We start from the raw sequence: 16094 nt of genomic DNA, 5'->3' as shown, positions 1-16094 counted from the left end.
TTTCCCAGGAAGACTCATTCTTTCTGGTATAATCTTAATATTTACAACCAGATGAAGGTTTCATTTTTGGAATAATAAATTTTCAGTGTAGTTTTTACAGTTATATCAAAAATTACTGATTTGGTTATACTATTAGAAATACAACGACAGGTAATTATAAAATTATTGTATATATATATATATATATAGACAACTTTTCTGCTGTACTTTATTGGAAGGAGAAAAATAATCATTTCCTTAATAACAATTTAAACAATTTATTTAACGAAACAATAACATTATAGCATATGTATCCGTGTTTGTTAACTGATGTGGGTAAACAATTTTTTTAAAAAAAAACACACAAGTTAGACTGAGCTTTAGCACACATGAAAAACTTAAAATAATTCCTTATTTCCTGATGAATAGCCTTTGGACTATAATGTAACTTAAATAGAAAAGTATCTTTAGAAACATCTTTCCTCCAAATGCATTTTACAGTGGTACCTCTAGTTATGAACTTAATTCGTTCTGGAGGTCCATTTTTAACCTGAAACTGTTCTTAACTAGAGGTGTGTTTTCGCTAATGGGGCCTCTTGCTGACGCTGCGCCACCGGCACACGATTTCTGTTCTCATCCAGGGGCAAAGTTCTCAACTCAAGGTAACTCTTCCATGTTAGCAGAGTTTGAAACCTGAAGTGTTTCTAGCCTGAGGCATTTGTAACTCGAGGCACCCTTGTATTTTAAAAATCTGATTTAAATTTAAAAAATACAATTTAAAATTTTAAAAAATCTGATTTTTAAATATTTCTTTTTTAAAAAATCATTGATTTTTATCCTCCCTGCCTGCTATCCTGGTTTAAAACATGTAATCTTCATGCCAACTTCAAAGTGAGCTTGCTGAAACTAACCATAGTTAAGCATAACCACAGTTCCATGTTTGGATGACATGGCAAGCTGTGGTTAAGTAAGCGGAAACTGAAATTCCTCCTCCCAGTCACATGTGGAGAAGGGTAAAAACAAACACCCAAGGCTTGCTGTAGCTGGGCTACAGTTTAGCCTGACGATCAAATGCAGACATAAATTGGAATAATGGGTTGTTCCTCATTTCATAATTGCTTGCAGGAGTTAATCATGCAGTTACACCCTCATTTTATAATGACGCCTAATTATTTGAAATATAGACCCTGAGAATTCAGCAGCTCAGAAAACTCTTTGTTTTGTGCCATATGATTGTTGCAACTTGCTTGACCCAAACAGTGGCTCACTGTTGAGCGCATTTACCCTTTCTTAGAGGGGATTCCTTGCCCATTAGCAGCATTTGAGGGTTAATAGAAAAGAGTGCCTGTGTTGGCTTGTATATATAGCTGTAAGAACTTGGCCAGTAACCGGATTTAAAGCGTGTGGGAGGTAAAGCAGCATAATAACAAAAACAAATCTCTTGGTGTCCTATAAAAGGGAATGGAAAAAAACTGATGGAGGACTCACATTGGAACAACTTGTCATGCTTGTTTATAAGTAATTTTGAAAGGTGGTTGGTTTACATTACTACTGTGTTTAAATGCTTGCTTTATTTATTAAACCTCTTAGTGCCTGAGAGCTGCCTTATGTAGAAAAAAACTTATCCTCAATTGCTGGCTGTGTACAGATGATAGAATTTTAGGGACTGGAATTGTAAGTTTATCATTTGCCTGTGTACATGTCTGCCTGTGGTCTTGGCTGCATCCAGCTTTGAAGTTTTCATAGCTCTTGAACTGCATCATAGGAAAACAGAAACCAGCCTCAAATTATGGTTAAAGCAGTTTTTTGAAATAGGGGTGTGGGGTGGTGGGGTGGCATTACACACAGAAGCCCCTAGCTTGTATGCTGCTTCTTCCCTTTGCCCCCTACACCAGGGGTCGGCAACCTAAGGCCCATGGACCCCCGTCGTCCACTCGGTTGGCTCTCATGCGTCACGCTAAACTGGCACGGAGCAGAGCGGGGACCGCCTTCTGCGATGCTGGTTGGCTTCCCATTGGCTGCAGGATATATACATATGTGCCCAAGAGATGGATGCTGGAAGAACACATGTGACACGTGACAACTACCAACGCCTTTGTAGGGCGGCTTGCCTCATGCTTTCAAAAATACTTTGAGAAGACATGATGGCTGCTTAAATAAAGAAATAAAATTAAAATCTCTTCCACAGAATTATGGCCTCGAAACGGACAACATGAAGAACTTGCTGCTTAAGCTACGAGCTTCTTCCAACAATCTGCAAAACTACATTGGCAGCCGGAGGAAAAGTTCAAATTATGATGGAAATACCTCACGCAAGCCTCCTAATGAATTCCTTACCTCAGTGGTGGAGCTTATTGGTGCTGCTAAGGCTTTGCTGACGTGGCTGGACAGGTAGGATATCTTGTATGCTTTTAACACAAACAATAAGAAGGTAATCCATATCTTTTAAGAATTGTATTCCCTCCTCCAACCTCCCCCCCAAAACATCCCCCCCCCAAGGCAGACTTTAGAGGGAAGCTGGGACATAGACATTTCTCCTTGATTGCCTTCCAGGGAGTCTTTGTTTACAAATAGCATTTATCTTGCAGTATCTTAAGTGTGGAATAGCACTTTTCCAAGTGTCCTTCAGCATGACAGCACCTCCACTTTGGAACTCCCTGTCTATTGATATTAGACATGTGTATTCGCTGTACTATTTTGGTGCCTGTTAAAAAATGCTTTGTTTCAGCAAGTCTATACAGATATGTAAACACAACACTTATTTTAATATCTAATTTTATTTTATAATGCATATTTTTAAAGCTGCTGATTTTTATTTTATTTTTAGGCTAACTCATTTTTAACATCTGATTTTATCAGCAATTTTAATGTATCTTCATATAAACTGTGTAGAGTTTTCGACGATTAAATGGTATATAAATGCTGTTAATTTTTTTTAAAAGTACAGTAAATAATATTTCACCTCAAAGTGGTACTGTATTCCCATATGCTACTGCAAGGAAAGATTACATGGAAGTTTGCCATTTTGCACTGGGCCATTCTTGACCCAAATTCCCTTAAAACAACAATGAAATATAATCAGTCTGTGACTTACAGTGAAATCCTATACATAGCTGTTCAGAAAAGAATCCCATTGAATTTAGTGGGGTTTCCTTGCAGGTAAGTGGTTTAGGATTTCAGCCTGAATTTTCTGTTTCTCCACTACATGATAAAAGGGAATTTGGAGTCGCCCCAGAGAAGTGAAGGAGGCAGAAAGCATTCCTTTCATCTTCTGGCTAATACTGTTGATACGTTAAGGTAGCTTTCATCAAGTTTGTGCCTGCAGTCTGTTTTGGACTGCAACTCCCATCAGCCTCATCGAGCACGACTGTACTGCCAGGGGCAGATACGAATTGTAGTCCAAAAACAGCTGGAGTGCAGCAGGTTGGTGAAGGCTGATCTATGGAGACAGTTGCGGATATTTAGCCAGTTTGAGGCCCGAGATAAACACAAAAGTCTCTCACATCCTGCCAGCCCTCCAAAGAACCCTGATAGTGTGACAGGAAGAGACATCATGAGAGAGATTGTGGAAATGACAGGATCTTGTTGAGAAGTTGGAATGGATTTTGTTTTTAACCAGGGCTTGGAGCTGTTGACTGGCAGCTCTCTGCATTCTTTCTTCATCCACATTATATTGTAGTCCCCACCCCCTTCCCAATTTCATTGTTTATAATACAGTATGGGCCTACAGTGGTACCTCGGATTAAGTACTTAATTCATTCTGGAGGTCCGTTCTTAACCTGAAACTGTTCTTAAACCTGAAGCACCACTTTAGCTAATGGGGCCTCCCTCTGCTGCTGGAGCACAATTTCTGTTCTTATCCTGAAGCAAAGTTCTTAACCCGAGGTACTATTTCTGGGTTAGCGGAGTCTGTAACCTGAAGCGTATGTAACCCAAGGTACCACTGTATTGTATTTGTTGTTTGTAAATATGCTTAGAGCTGCTTAGAGACTGTCTTAGTATTATGTAGTATGTAAATATGCAATAACTTCATCGCAAATCTTTCTTTTGAATACTGTGGACCAGTTACTTGGTTTCAGGGCTACTATATGTTGTGGCCTATCCTGGTTTGCTTTCCCCTTTCTGTCCTTACACCACCACTTTTGGCAAAGCACAAGGTAAAAGTGGGACAAACCTCGACTTTCCCGTGATCAGAGGAACCGGGTGAGATGAGAACTTATTGCAAGCAGAGTTTTCGATATCTGGATTAGGGCATAAGTGTGGTCATTGTAAGCAGCCATAAAAAGAGTTAAGACCTAACTAAAAGGGTTTTCTTTTAAAACAACAAGCACGGGAGTTTATAGCAGACCTGTTATTAAATATACTAAGCTTGTGGTAATGACCACTGTTGTGTGGCCTCTCTTTTTTCTTAAAGACACATTCTTTTCTTACCACAGGACGCCGTTTACAGGGATAGCTGACTTTTCTGTGACTAAGAACAAAATCATTCAGCTCTGCTTGGATCTTACTACCACTGTTCAGAAGGTCAGTTGATGCACTGTGTATATAACCCACCAACCAATCTCCATCTGACCTTGTTCCATCCACATTTTACAAAAAGGAGGGCAAAACGTTGGATGTGTGGAAGTAACCGCAATACAATTTTACATGTAGCTTGTTAACAGAAACAAATTGGAGTCCTGGGGATTTTTAGAAATCATTAGAGGAAGCAGGTGTATAGAGACCGTTGCCAAGTTTTGTTGCTCTGGCCTCCCACAGTCGACACTGGGGGGGGAAACCAAAACCCTCCCAGTGTTGTTTTTAGGAATTATTTACTTGGTAAGGCTATTAATTTAGCTTGTTGTAAAACTCCACACCTATAAGTCACCCAGTTACTCTGCAGCATTTTATTGCATTGGTATGTGGGCCACATTTTATGAAAATTTGGGCCATGTACAAGCATTAATCTTCCCTAGATAATTGTAATGCTTCCTTTATTTGAATCTTCTTTTTATCGACCAGTGTGGTATAAAGGCTGTCTTGTGATAAACCAGTTCTCATTATGCGTAGCTATGTGTGTTTTCTGCAGTAGCCCCTTCAGTTATAAAACTTCATAGTGGATGAGGCACATCTCTGGTTCTATTTTAAATATACTTTAAATGCTCATTTCTTTTCTGTGGCCTTTGGAGGTTGATTTAGGACATAACGGATGTTGCGATGCATTTTAAATGGCCTGTTTTGTCTTCCTCCAGTTTTATAATTTTAAAACACAATTAGATAATGTTAAGTTTTAAATATTTTACTGTTATATATTTATATGAATGTAAACTACTTTGAGAGGCAGTCTTCCCTGAAAAGTAGTAGCATTGTTGCCCAGAATTTAGCAACAAGGCTGTTCAATGGCCATGCCCTTTCCCATCTTGGATTGAATGCTAAATATTTAAAGTCTGCCCTAGATTTAAGCTAGGCTGTCCATCTTGAAATTTCTGCTTATGCACTTTTTCAAAAGTAAAGGAAACACTATAATCTTCTAAACGAGGTTCTTTTAGTTCAAAGTCTCCTTGTAGTTTTTGCCGAGTAAATAATACTTTGGCTTGAATTCTTTCAGTGGCGTATTTGGAGAGGGTTCTTTTATTTTTGTGTTAAAAGCATACGCACACACGACCAAAGGCTTTAAATGTGTGCACACATTCTGAATCAAGAAGTGCAAATGGAGTTTCACTGGTGCAATACAGCTTTCCCGGCCACAGCTTCCAAACATTGCCCCCTCCCAAACTCGAAGACCTTTCAGAGCAGAGTGGGATCCGGTGTTGGAGTCTACTGTTAAAGGGGGGGAACCAGCATAAATCAGAGCTCCCTGCCCCCCTTGTGTGAGCAGAAATGCCTTCTGTTCATGAAAGGCACAATGCATGTTGTAAAGTGCATGTTGAAAGGGAAGGCTTGTAGCTCAGTGGCGGAGCACACACTTCTTATGCCAGAGGTCCCAGGTTCAGTCCCTGCTGTCTCCAGGTAAAGGTAAAGGGACCCCTGACCATTAGGTCCAGTTGTGGCCGACTCTGGGGTTGCGGTGCTCATCTCGCTTTATTGGCCGAGGGAGCCAGCGTACAGCTTCCGGGTCATGTGGCCAGCATGACTAAGCCGCTTCTGGCGAACCAGAGCAGCTCATGGAAACTCCATTTACCTTCCCGTTGGAGCGGTACCTATTTATCTATTTGCACTTTGACGTGCTTTCGAACTGCTAGGTTGGCAGGAGCAGGGACTGAGCAACGGGAGCTCATCCCGTCACGGGGATTTGAACCACCGACCTTCTGATCGGCAAGTCCTAGGCTCTGTGGTTTAACCCACAGCGCCACCCGGGCTGGGCAAAACATCCACCTCCTCTCTGAAACTGTGGAGAGCTGCTGCCAGCCAGTGTTGACAATACCGAGCTAGATGACCTCTGTTTGACCCTCTTGTTTCTTTAACAAATCATTTTACCTTTTGTGAGTAAAGGCTGTGTGATAGAGAGGACCATGTGTGCCAGATGTGATATTGCTTATATTTCTTGCTAGCAGAATCAGATCATGGAAGGTGCAGATATATTGCCAGAATCACCTGTGAATTTTCTTGCGAATGTAAAATGGATTCCTTGGGTTCCACTGGGTTTTTCTTGTAGAAGTTGCATGCAGAATCTGCTTGCATGGAGGGAATCGTTGCTGCATGTAACTGTGTTTCTGCATGGAGAGCAAGCCTCTCTGGACCGTTGCCAAAGGCATCTAAATGTCAACTGTATTCCACACATCTTTGACTTACTGTACAAGTCAGCAGTGTCAAAAGTGTCAGTTTACTGCTGCATAAGGGTCTTCCGCTAATAGAATATTTGCTTTCTCTCTTTTTTTAAAAAAGGACTGTCCTGTGTCTGAAATGGAAGATAAAGTTCTCAGTGTAGTAAGTGCAAAAGTTTCTGTTTAAACTCTTTCTTTGAATGCCTTCCTGTTCAAAACTGCTCTTAAGAGACAATGCTGATTTGAAAAGAAGCTTTGTGTGTTAACAGAGCTCACGTACCTTGTGCTGTTTGCACTGCGTTCTCTATCATCCGAGATGGAACTTCTGCCCCGTGTCTCGTGGGAAGAAGCGCAAGTTCCTTATTGGATGATAGAGAAGAGTGGGAATCAGGAAGTGCAAGAGATCTGAAGTCATTTGTAGTGTGACACTTGGAGCAAGTGGAATGAAGCCAATTGCTGCTGCTACGCTTCTAGGTATATAAATGAAACACACCGCTCTTTATAATTTACTGCTGAATTACTAAAGTAACAAACTGTGGGCTTATTTTGTTTTGCTTGCCTAAGGAAAGCAAGCGGAAGGCCGATTCTTCAAACATTATTGCATAGGCATACATTAGCATTCTGACACATGAAAAAGTCCCGACACCCAAACATTCAAAAGCCCAGGAGCAGTAAAGCTGTCAGTGTGGCAGCAAATGTACCTTGTTCTTACAGAAGACCTGCACTGCTTATGGTTTCTAATTGCACTCGGTCTGAAAGGGAGTTTTCCCAAATATTTTTGCAGCAGTCTTGTGACTGGAAGAGGGATGCATTGACATGCTTGTTATATTTTTGCAGTGGTTAATCATCTCTTCCTGCTTTTGGCATGAATCGGGCTGTGTTCTTTGATAAGGCCTTCCGCCTGCTGATAGATGCTTAGGAATTCACAATAGCTAAAAATAAACACACACACATTTCAATCGAACACAGAACAATTAAAGAGTATTTTACCGTCCGCCGCCCCCAATTTTTCCATATTCCCTTCCATGTATGCATTGCAGTGGTTACTACACTTTTTGTTTTTGCTTTTATTTATTTATTTAACTGAAAAAAATGGCATGTGTGTTAGTCATTTTGTTAAATATTACGTATACTGAGTCAGATTGCTATCGCCATGCATCCCACCCATTTTTTTTGTCTGTCAGTGCCTTTTCTAAGGTCATGGGGCTCTTCTTTTTCACAACCTTGCTGGCTGCCATCCATTTAAAAATGAGATGCCCTAGCTCTTGCTTAGGGGTTTTGTGTATGCAAAGTGTTTGCTGCACTGCTAAACTTTACAACAGCTCCTTCTCACTTTGCCTATATTGTCCTCAGAATGTCAAGGCACCATCCTGTATGTATTAGCTGTTTGGTGAATCTTTAACTTTTTATTGCTGTTTTACAATAAATTTTAATTTCCCCCGCCCAACAAAAAACCCCAAACATACATCATTATTTTGAATTAAAGGCAGCTTACCTAACAGTGAAAAATAAAAAAAGAATTAAAAATAAAATATTAAAAATTTCACCTGCATGGATCTAATTAACCATACCCAAATAGAAAAGTCTTTAAATGCTTATGGGTGGGGGAGGAGGGGAGAAATTCTTAATTAATATGGATTTTTGTGAGATTCCAGGGGGAAAGGATGTTATTGTTGAGGGGAACCACAAATAAAACACACATTTGCATTCCCTTTTTTCTGATTTGGTGCATAAGTGATAAAACTGAGACGATGTTCTTGATCAGTGATGATGAAAGTCTTAGGATTTAAGACTGGAGGGAGTCTCCAAGAATCTGAGCTATTTAGGGCTTTAAAGGTCATATACAATTGGACTCTGAACAAGGCGTCGGTGCATATGATGCTCTGACCCTCTTCCTTTAGGGAGTAGGCCATTGTGCTCTTCAGTATCCAAAGCTTCCCAACTGTAAACAAGAGCAGCCCTTTGTGGAGCTCATTAGTGGCCTTGCTTCAAGTTACAAAGGCCTGAATTATGGCTGCAGGATTTGAATATGTCACAAAGGACCAGCAGCTTTCTTACCAGATGTAGTTGATGAAAGGTAGTGCTGGCAGCTGCTGCAGCCTATAAATCTGGATGCAGTGACCCCTTTACTTGCGGGGAGGACGGACGGGCTATGTTTTGTTGTAAGGCAAAAAACAATTGCAAAAGTAATCCTGCTGCTCTTCCTTTGTTTTAGTCCAAGGTTCTAAATGGAATTTGTGATAAGACAATCCGATCTACAACTGATCCGTTGATGAGCCAGGGTGCGTGTCTCGAGGAGGTTCATTTAACTAACATCAAACCTGGGGAAGGCCTGGTAAGAATGTTTTCCTTCCTCAAATCCTGAATTGCTGCCCACTTAGCTTTTTTCCAAGTGCATTTATAGTGGCCTAGTCCTTGAAGGCTAATGTGATGAAACTGGTGTGAGTTCCAGAGCTCCACTTGCACAGGAACTTCCAATTTTTTCTACAAAGAATAGGGGATCCTACCGTTCAGTATCCCTGTGTACCTAGAGGGGTGGAGAAGATCTTACAACAGAGAGCTCCATACTAGCATTGATACCTTTGTACGGAAGCCATTACTGCTGCTGTCGAGCTGTAACATTACTAAGAATACAAATGTCAAGATGTTGACAGAAGGAACAAGTTATTTAGTTTAATAATGTAAAAACTAGACAATAAAGACCTTTCCCTTTCAGTGGCAATAAGTTCGAGGTAAGCAGAGCTGTTTGAGTGGTGTATACCCTCCTCAGAAAATGTTTTGCGCCAAAATATAGCTGAATTCTGCATGTATTGTGTGTTTATCAAGAAGGGTTGCTTACGTTGTATCCAGACAACAGGTATTCAGGAGACATTGTTGTATACCTTCGAAAATTAACATAATTGTGTTTTCATCTTGTCTGTCAGTTTGTCCCCCGGCCAATCAGGGTCTCTGAGTCAAACTGTTTTTGCCAATTTTTGTTTGTGTAGCTCATGGGAAAAAGCTGCAAATAGCTCCTGGCAACAAATGTGTATATTTTGGTTTTGCTCTCATGGACACCTATTGGATAGTACACCTCCGCAATGACTTGGAGCTGTGTGTGCGCGTGTGATGATGGGGAAATATTTTATTTTAACTACACAAAAGGATGCATTCTTATCAGTCATCATGGTCCCTGCCAACTCTACAATTCTGTGATTCTATACCTTCACATGCAATTCTTTAAAGGACTGAAGGGGAAACCCAAAAGGAATCCTTGGCTCAGCCTTGCAATCCAAGACTTTTTCTTTATCCAGGTCACCTAGGAGTAAAATCGTCTAGATCACATCCTGCTTGTCAATTTTGCTATTCTGTTGAGTTGCATGAGACTCAAAATAAGCAATTCCCATTAGAAAAGAGGATTTGAATTGATGAACTTTTCTCTTATCTGCAGTGAGACACTCTCTCACTCCTTTTATACCAGGGGTGGCCGGTATGGTGCCCCCAGAGGACTTTCTTGGTGTCCACAGCACCCTGCCACATCCTGGCCTGTCCCCCTGCTGAAATTAGACCTGAAAGCAGCATTCTGTTGATATCAGTAAATAGTTTGTGGTGTCTGCTTGGTTGCAGTATGTGTTGGATGCCACTGACAAATTCTTCAGTGTGTCCGTGAGTCCAAAAAGGTTGGTGACCGGGTTTACACAGTTAAACAGTGTTTCATTGGGACTGGTGTCAGAGTGGGATTATGGGAAAAGTTGCTCTTCATAAATAGTTGTCTCTATAGAGCCTCAATATAATTGTGGATGCGCTATAATTACTGTTGTGCTAAATTTATCTTTTTAACTATCCATCTTAGGGAATGTATATAAAATCTACTTACGATGGCTTGCATGTTGTTACTGGAACAACAGAAAACGTGAGTATTTTTTAATGTTTTCCTCCAAACAGAATTAATTAAAGCTATCTTAGATGAAGATGAGATCCAAGAAGCCAACTTGATTAAAAGCAGATTCTGAAGTCATATTTTTTTTTATTTGGGTTTTGCAACATTATCATTAACTTATCATTGACTGCGGTAGTTAAGTGTGTGCTTGTCTGATGGTGTCTGCCTGTCTAATACCAACCCCTTAGTTCAGTTTGCAGTATGCAAATAGAGAAGAGCATTTCAAAATGCCGCTGGGGTTTGAAATAACTGGAATTACCAGAACTATTGTTGAGTAAAGCGCTTATAGTGTTTGGTCTAGTAAATGCTGGCTGAGCAAATATGTACTTCCATAATGTGCTCTGTCCTTTATAAAAGCAGCAGCAGGATGTTTAGACTAGTAATAGAATGTAAGATTCCATTTGCTTCCTGGGACAAACACATTTTTCAAGATAACAGAAACAGATCTTTTTAATTGCAAAACCTCTGAATGGTCAAAAGGGAAAGGCTGGTTGAATGATAACATTTCTGCTGAACTGAAAGACAGCGCTTGGCAGAGTTGAGAATGAAAATACAGATTTTGATGCTGATTGTAAAGCTTTAAAAACTTATACATGTGCAAGTGTTTAAATCTGTCAGAATATCTGATGACTTTGAGTTACAGTTTGAATAAAAGTTCCTGGATTGCGTGGCACATATATCTCAGAATTTTATAATCATGCAGACTGTTACTGATTCCCTCCTTCCCTAAAGAAAACACAGCAGGTTAGCAGTCATAAACCTTTGGATCTCCTTTATCTCTCCTAGAGCTTGCTTGGAAAATCCTAGCTTCCTTTCTTGGGGTCTGCATATCTCCATAGAGGAGCAAGTGATTTACAATTAGTAGAATGATTCCTTTCAGACATTGCAGTTGCTGCTGCTTCTCATTCACTGTCCATCCAAGAGTGTAGATAAAGGAGAGCGCGAGATGGTAGATATTAAAGCTCTCGAGTTGTTCAAGAGGAGTGAGACGTGTCCGATTCCAGTCAGGTGACAGGATTTCCCAGTTGTTTTTAACGGCTTGTGATTTCCTGCTTTTGGTGGGAATGATCTGACCCAAACAGAGCTTTCCAGTCATCTTGCAAACACTCATGATGCAAACCTAGAGGGCTGTATTGTTTGTTTCTTTGAGAGCTTTTGCAAACGGATTTTCGTAATCCTGACAGATATTCCTTGGTATGCACAGTGCACATTTTTGGACGTCTATGATTGTGTACTCGGAGAGATCGTCTGTTGGATTCTTTGCCAAATAGGTGTTTCCGTTCCAAGGGAAAAGGGAGTTGCCCACTGGAGGTTCCCTGTCTTCCCAGGCATCTTGCCTCACTTTCCCAATAGCTTTTTTTTATGAAGGTGCTGCTGCTGTAGTTTTTGCCCCCGGAATGCGTCAGATCAGATGGTGAAAGGTGAGGGAGTCTTTCCTAATGAGGCTTTCAGTTCTCATCCCAGGTAGCCCAAGGGGATTGTCCTGTCCTCCATTTCCCTTGATAAGGGAACAGAGGAAATGAGACATTTGTTTCAGTTCTATGAGTCACACATTAGCTTAGTACCTTTTCCTTTCTCTATGAGTGGGATGTCAGGAGTATCACTGGATGTGAAGTGGTCATAATGGCATTGGAGACATTTAAAGCAACAGCTGCAGGAGAGTGCTGTCTCCTGGACAGAACAGAGTAAATATTTAGGTGCCAAACTGCTGCTTGCTGATAGTTAACAAGGCAGACAACAGGCTTAGTTAGGATATTTGTGATAAAAGTTTTTTAACACCTCTATCTTTCAGTACACATAATTGACCCTGCAGCATGTTCCCTACTATTAAGAGAAATCTAGTTAAATTTGCAAGCTTTTTGTTAGATAAGTAAGCAGTAAAGAACATGCAGACTAAAATGCTTCATGTGTGCTCGAGACAGGTTTTAAAACAAAAGGAACGTGGCGTTCAGGGGTATAGCAGCAGAAATAACTAAAATTGTATGTCTTAGAATCTGTTGTTCTTAAAGGTTTTTAAAGTTTTTGGGGGGTGTTCTGCTAAAACTCCCAGTTGGTTTAGTTCAGCCTTCCCCAACCTTGTTCTCTCCAGATGCTGGACTGCAACTCCCATCATCCCCAAGCATAGGTGATGGTGACGGGGGCTGATGGGATTTGGAGTCCAGCAAACAACTGGAGAGAGTGAGGTTGGGAAAGGCTCGCTTAGTGTTTTTGCTTTGTCAGGGCCTAAGTATACGGCAGTGGTAGACCATGTGATATAACTGGGTTACTGTTATATAGAAAGTTGTGTGCACACGTAGCTCTAAAGCGTGATATGGAAGCTGTTCCCTTCCTCCATACTTCCCATTCTGAAATGACTTCATCCACTTCTCTGTCTCCCTTCCCCCTGGGGTGGCCCTGTGTTTCGGAGGTGACCCCCGCTGAGAGAAAAGTGCTAGGATTAAGCAGTTTCAGGTGGGAAAGCTCAAGTAGGGGAAGCTTTCCCTGCCTGGTCCATGCTGTGCCTTAAATCTCTTCCTCAGATTTATAGGTTTTCAGCATGACTGTGTCATGTAGCTACCTAGCTGTGCCTCAACAAGTAATGAAAACACCCCCTTTTTTGCAACAGTTCTTCTCTCATTCTGTCAAAATAATTTTGGTTTGTGACTCTTTTGCAACACAGACTGGGGCTCATTCCCATTGCTTGAATTTATGATCCAAGGACTCACAACAGAAATATGTAAGCTGCCTCCCTTAAAATCTGAGATGACAAATGGGACCCAAGACGACATGTGACAGTTAGGAATGCTTCTGCTTAGGGCAGTGGTGTCCAAACGTTTTTCAAGAGGGCCAGATTTGATGAAGTGAAGGGCCGTGGGGGCCGACCAAAGGGCTAACCAAAGTTCTTGACCTTTTTTTAGGGTTGAAGTTGTTAAGGTTTTTTTTAAGGATTTTACCTCAGGAAATAAACTGCCGCAGGGACCAGATTAAACTGATTGGTGGGCCGGATTAGGCCCCCAAAACGGACTTTGGGCATGCCTGTGTTAGGGAGCCAGTCAGCCATGTTTCCCTTGAGGATAGTTCATTTTCTTTTCCAAGTAAAGCTCAGTATTCCATGGTTGCTCAGTCACCCTTGGGCTACTCTTCTGAGTGTCCCCTGCAAACCTCAGGGTTCTCCTGAACATGCTCATATCTATTCCCTGTTTCACAGTAGCCCCTTTTTGGCCAAATAGCTTTTGGCGTTTGCCTTGAGTTTGCAATTAGAGGACGTGATGCAGGGTAATACTAAGACTCTGTTGGATCTGTGAGAACAATTTAATCTAAAGATGGGGAATTTGTGATTGCTGGACTACATCTTCCTATCATCTCTGACCCTTGGATGTGGGTTGATGGGATTTGGAGTCCATCAACATCTGGGACGCCTGAGGTTCTCTGACCCTGGTAAAATCCATGCAAGTTGTCACTTGATTGTAGCACCATCAACTGCTGACTGTGAACATGTGACTCATATTCCTTAGAATTTTCCTTAGATACACAAGTGATGTGAAGTAACTCCTTTAAGAACAACAACAACCCAAACAGCATATTTTATTTTATTAAACATTCTGCTTAATAATGGAAGTTCTTAAGCAGTACATAAAAATTACAGATCTCAAAGTGTCTGAAGCTGGCTTTCTGTGTGTTTGTGTGAAAGAAAAGGCTTTCTACTAAGTGTTCTATGTCTTGTTTGGTGGGTTGGGAGCTTGTAGCACTCCTAGAGATTTATTCCATGTTTGGGTGTGTTTTTGGTATTGTCTTTATCTCTCCACCACCCTCTTTCTGGCAGTCAGAGTAGATTTGCCAGTTCCTGATGCAAAGAGATTTCATGGAGGGGCTACTGTTCAGTGGAAACACAGAAAGTCCCAGGTTCAATCCCTGGTATATCTAGTTCAAAGGATGGGGAAGACCTTTACTTGCAATCCTGGACAGCTCTTGGCAGTAAGAGTGGACCGGTGGAGGCTGGTCTGTTATGGTGAATGAGATGCTGCCTCACCAGCCTGCCTTCTTACTTACAACCAGTCTGTGGGGCGGCACTGCTTGCAAGCTTCCTCCTCCTTGGTCTCGGTGTTGCTGCTTTCAGAACTCAGCAGGCTTATAGAACTCTGCCCTGCCAGTCCCAGTGGTCCCCAGTCACCACTGGAATGGACAGTTCAGGTCTAGCTGGACAAACAGTCAAGGATAGTATAGCCGAAGAAGCTCCTTGTGTTCCTTTCCTGCGACTCCTGTGCCTTTAACACCTGTGTGACAAGGATAAGCTTTGCATTGCTCATCCTTGTGATGGTACAAAAACTGTTCTTGCTGAAGCTCTGCTTGACCTCTCGCATCAGGACAAGCCAGGTTAGCCAAAAGGAGCTTTTGCTTTTGGCAGCAGAAAATCACAGCAGAGTTTGTGGCCCTGTGAGACCTTAGGCAAACTTTTGTTTTGTTTGCTCAACATCTAAAATCTGATTAAGGGTTTATTGATTAAGATCACAGGGTGGTTTTCAACAGTTTCGGGCACTTGCTGCTGCTTTTGTTTTGTATAGAAAGGATATGCCAGTCCCAAACGTTCACTTGCACTATATAGAGGAGCCCTTGAAATAGAACCTAAGGCGTGGCTATGCAAATATAAAGGTGGGGCTATGTAGATAGAAGCAGGTGCTATTCTCTTAGTTAGTGGCATGGTCACCACTGGCTGCTCCCAGTGATGATCTCCAATATAAGGAAACGGCTAGTTTTCCCTATAGGAGCGAATGGCAAAGAGCGGCATTATGATGCATTGTTGAGCTGATAGCAAAACCTGCCCTCCATCTGAAAATGCAGGGTGATCCTGTTCTCAGTGCCACACACTTAATGGTGTGAACCTACCACCACCTGGGTTCCATGTTCTCAGACAAGCCCTTCCTGCTCTCACACTTCACCTGCCATATTGACCAGCCTTTTGCTGGTTATTTAATTGATAGCTGTGATGTCTAGTGATGGAGATGGCAGCTGTAACTTGCATAGAAATCTCACAGGCATGCCTATCTGCTTGGCTTTTCTGTCAAGGTCATCCTGCGGTTTTTAATTAAAAAAAACAACAACTAAGGAGCTGTTTAGTAATTTTTAAGTGACAAAGCAATGAAAATTTCAGCGCTCTTCTTTTTGTCCTCTGCAGTCTCCTGCTGATAGGTCTCAGAAAATTCATGCAGGCGATGAAGTGATCCAGGTGAATCGCCAGACTGTGGTGAGTAAAGGGCATTTCTTGTTTCCCTTTATTTTTAGCCAAGCAATTTTCAGAGTCTGAACAAGCTCACAAGACAGATTTTAATCTTCATTTACCAGTGACTGGCCTTTTCAATTAAATTCTTGGGGTGGGGGGCTTAATGCTGGAATGGTGCTTTTCCCATTAAGGCAGTTTTCCCTAGAATAGCAAGTTCATGTTATAAATTCAGCTAGAAATTTTTATAAAAGGTTGG

At 41.4% G+C, this 16094-nt stretch overlaps 1 protein-coding gene across 1 annotated transcript in view; it reads left to right on the top strand.

Moving 5' to 3' along the window:
- The window catches only part of CNKSR3 (CNKSR family member 3), a 61748-nt gene that overhangs the window by 33846 nt on the left and 11808 nt on the right, over positions 1-16094 (top strand). The window contains exons 3-8 of the mRNA XM_080998386.1: positions 2168-2370; positions 4416-4503; positions 6844-6885; positions 8938-9057; positions 10555-10614; positions 15794-15862. Coding sequence (XP_080854512.1) covers positions 2168-2370; positions 4416-4503; positions 6844-6885; positions 8938-9057; positions 10555-10614; positions 15794-15862 — 582 coding nt within the window. The remainder of the gene's footprint in view (positions 1-2167; positions 2371-4415; positions 4504-6843; positions 6886-8937; positions 9058-10554; positions 10615-15793; positions 15863-16094) is intronic.

The sequence above is a fragment of the Podarcis pityusensis genome, assembly GCF_964106645.2.
Source record: "Podarcis pityusensis genome assembly, chromosome: 3".
Taxonomy (NCBI): Eukaryota; Metazoa; Chordata; class Lepidosauria; order Squamata; family Lacertidae; genus Podarcis; species Podarcis pityusensis.
The sequence above is the reverse complement of the archived record's forward strand: the minus strand, read 5'-3'. Positions and strand labels throughout refer to the sequence as shown.